Source organism: Bombina bombina, chromosome 1 (assembly GCF_027579735.1).
Source record: "Bombina bombina isolate aBomBom1 chromosome 1, aBomBom1.pri, whole genome shotgun sequence".
NCBI lineage: Eukaryota > Metazoa > Chordata > Amphibia > Anura > Bombinatoridae > Bombina > Bombina bombina.
This window is the reverse complement of record NC_069499.1, coordinates 1,334,557,024-1,334,564,748: the sequence shown is the minus strand read 5'-3', so window position 1 is coordinate 1,334,564,748 and position 7,725 is coordinate 1,334,557,024. Positions and strand designations below refer to the sequence as shown.

Here is a 7,725-nt window from a genome sequence, read left to right as displayed (position 1 = left end):
GGCAAAAAAAAAAAAAGTTATTGCAGTGATGCCTCAATATCGAGGCATCACTGCAATACAATGGAAGCAATCACGATCGCTTCCAGTGCTTGAAACCCCAGTCCTCGGTCATTAAGATGGTAGACACCCCTTTGTTCATATATAAACTAATAAATGATCTAGCCTGGGGGTGTCAAACTCCTTCAAGTCGCATGTCATTTTCTATACAAGTGCAACTCACATGGGCCGCACACTACTTACATATCTTGCCATTGCTAAACAAAGCAGTGGCATTTGCTATAACTATATACATTTCAAAAGATTGTGTTCTGGAATGCAGAAGCGTGCTCTAATGCTTTTAAGGACACACACACACTCCTTATGGTTGCTGTCCTAAGTCTGTGCTTTTTTTTCCCTGTAGCAGTCCTGTTGCGCATGCACTCACAGTTTAGTATATGCATGCGCATAGTATAACATTTTCTCTGCATTATTAACAGTGGATCAATGCTGTTGGCAATGTTGATAGACATATACCTGTTGTGATAGCTGCAGAGAAAAAATAATAATATATACATAGTTTGCCTTTTTTTTTTAACAAAAATGTAGCTCGTTAAAAGTCTCAGGGGTTTCAATGATCTTATTACCCTAGTGCAGCTGCTCACTATACAACGAGTGAATAAAGGATACAGTCATGGAGAGTTGAATGGAGGTTGCACACATGCGCAACCCTAACAGTATGCTCGCTCTTTAAAGGGACACTGAACCCACATTTTTTTCTTTTATGATTCAGATAGAGCATGCAATTTTAAGCAACTTTCTAATTTACTCCTATCATCAATTTTTCTTCTCTCTCGCTATCTTTATTTGAAAAAGGCATCTAAGCTATTTTTGGTTCAGACCCTGGACAGCGCTTGTTTATTGGTCAGTTAAAATTATCCACCAATCAGCAAGAACCCAGGTTGTTCACCAAAAATGGGCCGGCGTCTAAACTTACATTCTTGCTTTTAAAAAAAAAAAAAGATAGCAAGAGAATGAAGAAAATTTTATAATAGGAGTAAATTAGAAAGTTGCTTAAAATTGCATGCTCTATCTGAATCACAAAAGAAAAAAAATTTGTGTTCAGTGTCCCTTTAAGTAATAAGCATATTATATATTTTTTTTTATTTTTGACAGCCCTGATCTAGCCCCCCTTGCACAAGCTGTTAATATGCCTAATATTTTAACACCAGCTTTTAACATATTACATGTAAATTATTGTATAGGTACACGTTTTATCTTGTAGCCTTTATTCCCCCCAAGCACCTGTTGCCTAGTTAACCCTAACACCCCCTCCCCCATTACCATCTGGAATAATCTCATAATTTCTAAGCATAAACATGGGAATCAAGTGTGGCACCCCAGACATCTGAAAATTACCACACACAAAAATATAATAAATGTATATATATATATATATATATATATATATATATATATATAAAAACTTTATAATTGGTAGTCTAGAGAAAAATCAAATTTTAGCTCAATTTATTTTACAAGTTTGCAGCAATAACACAAACAAAAAAATAAATATATGCTCCAGTATATAAGCATTTCCATTTGTTGTTAGCTCTTGTAAAATACAAAATATTTCACAATAAGAAAATTCAGCTCCTACAAAAATACTTTATTAAACATGAAGAAAAAAAAAAAAAGTCCTTGCTTAGTCCTCATGAGTTGAAGACTAATGTTATTGTGAGTCAGGCTGTGGTGCTGGGATCTTCCTTTTTGTTGCCTTCACGAGACATTGCTGTAGCACTGGATACAGTCTCTGACAGCCCTCCATACAGGCTTTTATAGCCTCCACAGAACTCTCGCCTTCCCATTCGCCACTGCAATGTAGTCCAGACACCTGTCAGTAAGAAAGACATAATTTACTTCTTACTAAACAGGTCTATTTGTCATAGTTTAAAACAGTTTAACGTTTTCTATTTTCAACTATAGAAAGAAAGAAATCCTAATATAACCTAGGGCTGATCAGGTGAAATTCTACACAAACCTGAGCTCTCACCTACCAGCCAATGGTACACCAGTACAGCTTCATTATCCCAGCACTGATCAACCCCCAGGGAACCTTCCAAAACAGGCTACAAACCCCTGGGAGTAATGGGATAAGTAATAAATGAGGGTGGTAAAACTATACATAGACAAATATTAAACATGAAGACCGTTAACCCCTTCATGCCAAGTTTAATTCTGATGTAAACAGTGCATCACATGCAATCGTGCATGTGATCGCGAGATTTCAATGATTGGATCGGGTCAGGGGAGAGAGCCTACAACGCCCATCATGACCCAATCCCATTCAGGAAGCGCTGTTGGCTTCAGTACAGCCAAACGGCTAGGACATTCCATGCCGTCCTAAAGGCGCTAAAGCCCAGTTAGGACGGCATGGAACTTCCTAACGTCAGGAAAAGTTAAAGGGACAGTCTAGTTAAAATTAAACTTTCATGATTCAGATAGGGCATGCAATTTTAACCCCTTAACGACCAAGGATGTGTCAGGCACGTCTTACAAAAAGTGTCTGTTAATGACCAAGGATGTGCCTGACACGTGCTCTGGGGTTTCAAGCACTGATCATGATCACTTCCAGGGTATTGCAGCAATGCCTCAATATTGAGGCATCACTGCAATACCCTTTTTACCCACCTAAGCAGAGAGGGCCACTCTGTGGCCCTCTCTGCATCAGCCATTGATGGTGCCGATCGTTGGTGGGTGGGAGCCATAGCTGGGAGGCAGCCCATAGTTGGTTAAGTTCCCATTTCTGTTTAAGTAAAGTGCCCACGGGGGGTGGGAGAGCGCATTCCATTCAATACTTAAATTGTATGAAGAGGGAGTCAAGATTGGGCAAGGGATCTGGGAGGGGGGTAGCTACACTACAGAAAAACATAATTTATGCTTACCTGATAAATTTATTTCTCTTGTAGTGTATCCAGTCCACGGATCATCCATTACTTGTGGGATATTCTCCTTCCCAACAGGAAGTTGCAAGAGGATCACCCACAGCAGAGCTGCTATATAGCTCCTCTCCTCACTGCCATATCCAGTCATTCGACCGAAACAAGACGAGAAAGGAGAAACCATAGGGTGCAGTGGTGACTGTAGTTTAATTAAAATTTAGACCTGCCTTAAAAGGACAGGGCGGGCCGTGGACTGGATACACTACAAGAGAAATAAATTTATCAGGTAAGCATAAATTATGTTTTCTCTTGTTAAGTGTATCCAGTCCACGGATCATCCATTACTTGTGGGATACCAATACCAAAGCTAAAGTACACGGATGATGGGAGGGACAAGGCAGGAACCACTGCCTGTAGAACCTTTCTCCCAAAAACAGCCTCCGAAGAAGCAAAAGTGTCAAATTTGTAAAATTTTGAAAAGGTGTGAAGCGAAGACCAAGTCGCAGCCTTGCAAATCTGTTCAACAGAGGCCTCATTTTTAAAGGCCCAGATGGAAGCCACAGCTCTAGTAGAATGAGCTGTAATCCTTTCAGGGGGCTGCTGTCCAGCAGTCTCATAGGCTAAGCGTATTATGCTCCGAAGCCAAAAGGAGAGAGAGGTTGCCGAAGCTTTTTGACCTCTCCTCTGTCCAGAGTAAACGACAAACAGGGCAGATGTTTGAAGAAAATCTTTAGTAGCCTGTAAGTAAAACTTCAAGGCACGGACTACGTCCAGATTATGCAAAAGACGTTCCTTCTTTGAAGAAGGATTAGGACACAATGATGGAACAACAATCTCTTGATTGATATTCCTGTTAGAAACCACCTTAGGCAAAAACCCAGGTTTGGTACGCAGAACTACCTTGTCTGAATGAAAAATCAGATAAGGAGAATCACAATGTAAGGCAGATAACTCAGAGACTCTTCGAGCCGAGGAAATAGCCATCAAAAACAGAACTTTCCAAGATAAAAGTTTAATATCAATGGAATGAAGGGGTTCAAACGGAACTCCCTGAAGAACTTTAAGAACCAAGTTTAAGCTCCACGGGGGAGCAACAGGTTTAAACACAGGCTTAATCCTAACCAAAGCCTGACAAAATGCCTGGACGTCTGGAACTTCTGCCAGACGCTTGTGCAAAAGAATAGACAGAGCAGAGATCTGTCCTTTTAAAGAACTAGCTGATAAGCCTTTGTCCAAACCCTCTTGGAGAAAGGACAATATCCTAGGAATCCTAACCTTACTCCATGAGTAACTCTTGGATTCACCCCAATAAAGATATTTACGCCATATCTTATGGTAGATTTTCCTGGTGACAGGCTTCCGAGCCTGTATTAAAGTATCAATGACTGACTCGGAGAAGCCACGCCTTGATAGAATCAAGCGTTCAATCTCCATGCAGTCAGTCTCAGAGAAATTAGATTTGGATGATTGAAAGGACCTTGTATTAGAAGGTCCTGCCTCAGAGGCAGAGTCCATGGTGGAAGAGATGACATGTCCACTAGGTCTGCATACCAGGTCCTGCGTGGCCACGCAGGTGCTATCAGAATCACCGATGCTCTCTCCTGTTTGATTTTGGCAATCAGTGGAGGGAGCAGAGGAAACGGTGGAAACACATAGGCCAGGTTGAAGAACCAAGGAGCTGCTAGAGCATCTATCAGCGTTGCTCCCGGGTCCCTGGACCTGGATCCGTAACAAGGAAGCTTGGCGTTCTGGCGAGATGCCATGAGATCCAGTTCTGGTTTGCCCCAACGATGGACCAGTTGAGCAAACACCTCCGGATGGAGTTCCCACTCCCCCGGATGAAAAGTCTGATGACTTAGAAAATCCGCCTCCCAGTTCTCTACGCCTGGGATGTGGATCGCTGACAGGTGGCAAGAGTGAGACTCTGCCCAGCGAATTATCTTTGAGACTTCTAACATCGCTAGGGAACACCTGGTTCCCCCTTGATGGTTGATGTAAGCCACAGTCGTGATGTTGTCCGACTGAAATCTGATGAACCTCAGTGTTGCTAACTGAGGCCAAGCTAGAAGAGCATTAAATATTGCTCTTAACTCCAGAATATTTATTGGGAGGAGTTTCTCCTCCTGAGTCCACGATCCCTGAGCCTTCAGGGAGTTCCAGACTGCGCCCCAACCTAGAAGGCTGGCATCTGTTGTTACAATCGTCCAATCTGGCCTGCGAAAGGTCATACCCTTGGACAGATGGACCCGAGAAAGCCACCAGAGAAGAGAATCTCTGGTCTCTTGATCCAGATTTAGTAGAGGGGACAAATCTGAGTAATCCCCATTCCACTGACTTAGCATGCATAATTGCAGCGGTCTGAGATGCAGGCGCGCAAATGGCACTATGTCCATTGCCGCTACCATTAAGCCGATTACTTCCATGCACTGAGCCACTGACGGGCGTGGAATGGAATGAAGGACACGGCAAGCATTTAGAAGTTTTGATAACCTGGACTCAGTCAGGTAAATTTTCATCTCTACAGAATCTATAAGAGTCCCTAGGAAGGAGACTCTTGTGAGTGGTGATAGAGAACTCTTTTCCACGTTCACTTTCCACCCATGCGACCTCAGAAATGCCAGAACTATCTCTGTATGAGACTTGGCAATTTGAAAGCTTGACGCCTGTATCAGGATGTCGTCTAGATAAAGACACCGCTATGCCTCGCGGTCTTAGAACCGCCAGAAGTGAGCCCAGAACCTTTGTAAAAATTCTCGGGGCAGTGGCCAACCCGAAGGGAAGAGCTACAAATTGGTAATGCCTGTCTAGAAAGGCAAACCTTAGGAACCGATGATGATCTTTGTGAATCGGTATGTGAAGGTAGGCATCCTTTAAGTCCACTGTGGTCATGTACTGACCCTCTTGGATCATGGGTAGGATGGTCCGCATAGTTTCCATTTTGAATGATGGAACTCTGAGGAATTTGTTTAAGATCTTTAGATCCAAGATTGGTCTGAAGGTTCCCTCTTTCTTGTGAACCACAAACAGATTTGAATAAAATCCCTGTCCTTGTTCCGTCCGCGGAACTGGATGGATCACTCCCATTACTAGGAGGTCTTGCACACAGCTTAGGAATGCCTCTTTCTTTATCTGGTTTGCTGATAACCTTGAAAGATGAAATATCCCTTGTGGAGGAGAAGCTTTGAAGTCCAGAAGATATCCCTGAGATATGATCTCCAACGCCCAGGGATCCTGAACATCTCTTGCCCATGCCTGGGCGAAGAGAGAAAGTCTGCCCCCCACTAGATCCGTTTCCGGATAGGGGGCCGTTCCTTCATGCCGTCTTGGGGGCAGCAGCAGGCTTTCTGGTCTGCTTGCCCTTGTTCCAGGACTGGTTAGGTTTCCAGGCCTATCTGGAATGAGCAACAGTTCCCTCTTGTTTTGAAGCGGAGGAAGTTGATGCTGCTCCTGCCTTGAAATTTCGAAAGGCACGAAAATTAGACTGTTTGGCCTTTGATTTGGCCCTGTCCTGAGGAAGGGTATGACCCTTGCCTCCAGTAATGTCAGCAATAATTTCCTTCAAGCCAGGCCCGAATAAGGTCTGCCCCTTGAAAGGAATGTTGAGTAATTTAGACTTTGAAGTCACGTCAGCTGACCAGGATTTAAGCCATAGCGCCCCACACGCCTGGATGGCGAATCCGGAATTCTTAGCCGTTAGTTTAGTCAAATGAACAATGGCATCAGAAACAAATGAGTTGGCTAGCTTAAGCGTTCTAAGCTTGTCAATAATTTCATTCAATGGAGCTGTCTGGATGGCCTCTTCCAGGCCTCAAACCAGAATGTCGCCGCAGCAGTGACAGGCGCAATTCATGCAAGGGGCTGTAAAATAAAAGCTTGTTGAATAAACATTTTAAGGTAACCCTCCAATTTTTTATCCATTGGATCTGAAAAAGCACAACTGTCCTCAACCGGGATAGTGGTACGCTTTGCTAAAGTAGAAACTGCTCCCTCCACCTTAGGGACCGTCTGCCATAAGTCCCGTGTAGTGGCGTCTATTGGAAACAGTTTTCTAAATATAGGAGGTGGGGAAAAGGGCACACCGGGTCTATCCCACTCCTTGGTAATAATTTCTGTAAGCCTTTTAGGTATAGGAAAAACGTCAGTACACACCGGCACCGCATAGTATCTATCCAGCCTACACAATTTCTCTGGAATTGCAACTGTGTTACAGTCATTCAGAGCAGCTAATACCTCCCCAAGCAATACACTGAGGTTCTCAAGCTTAAATTTAAAATTAGAAATCTCTGAATCAGGTTTCCCCGAGTCAGAGATGTCACCCACAGACTGAAGCTCTCCGTCCTCATGTTCTGCATACTGTGACGCAGTATCAGACATGGCTCTAATAGCATTTGCGCGCTCTGTATCTCTCCTAACCCCAGAGCTATCGCTCTTGCCTCTTAATTCAGGCAATCTAGATAATACCTCTGACAGGGTATTATTCATGATTGCAGCCATGTCCTGCAAGGTAATCGCTATGGGCGTCCCTGATGTAATTGGAGCCATATTAGCGTGCGTCCCCTGAGCGGGAGGCGAAGGGTCTGACACGTGGGGAGAGTTAGTCGGCATAACTTCCCCCTCGACAGAACCCTCTGGTGATAATTCTTTTATAGATAAAGACTGATCTTTACTGTTTAAGGTGAAATCAATACATTTAGTACACATTCTCCTATGGGGCTCCACCATGGCTTTCAAACATAATGAACAAGTAGGTTCCTCTGTGTCAGACATGTTTATACAGACTAGCAATGAGACTAGCAAGCTTGGAAAA

General features: G+C 43.4%; 1 protein-coding gene across 1 annotated transcript in view; it reads right to left on the bottom strand.

The window, feature by feature from the left end:
• Positions 1–1,489: 1,489 nt before the first annotated feature.
• EXOSC6 (exosome component 6) overlaps positions 1,490–7,725 on the bottom strand; it is a 16,587-nt gene continuing 10,351 nt past the window's right edge. The window contains exon 2 of the mRNA XM_053702225.1: positions 1,490–1,870. Within this exon, the coding sequence (XP_053558200.1) occupies positions 1,709–1,870 (162 nt within the window). The 3' untranslated portion in view covers positions 1,490–1,708. The remainder of the gene's footprint in view (positions 1,871–7,725) is intronic.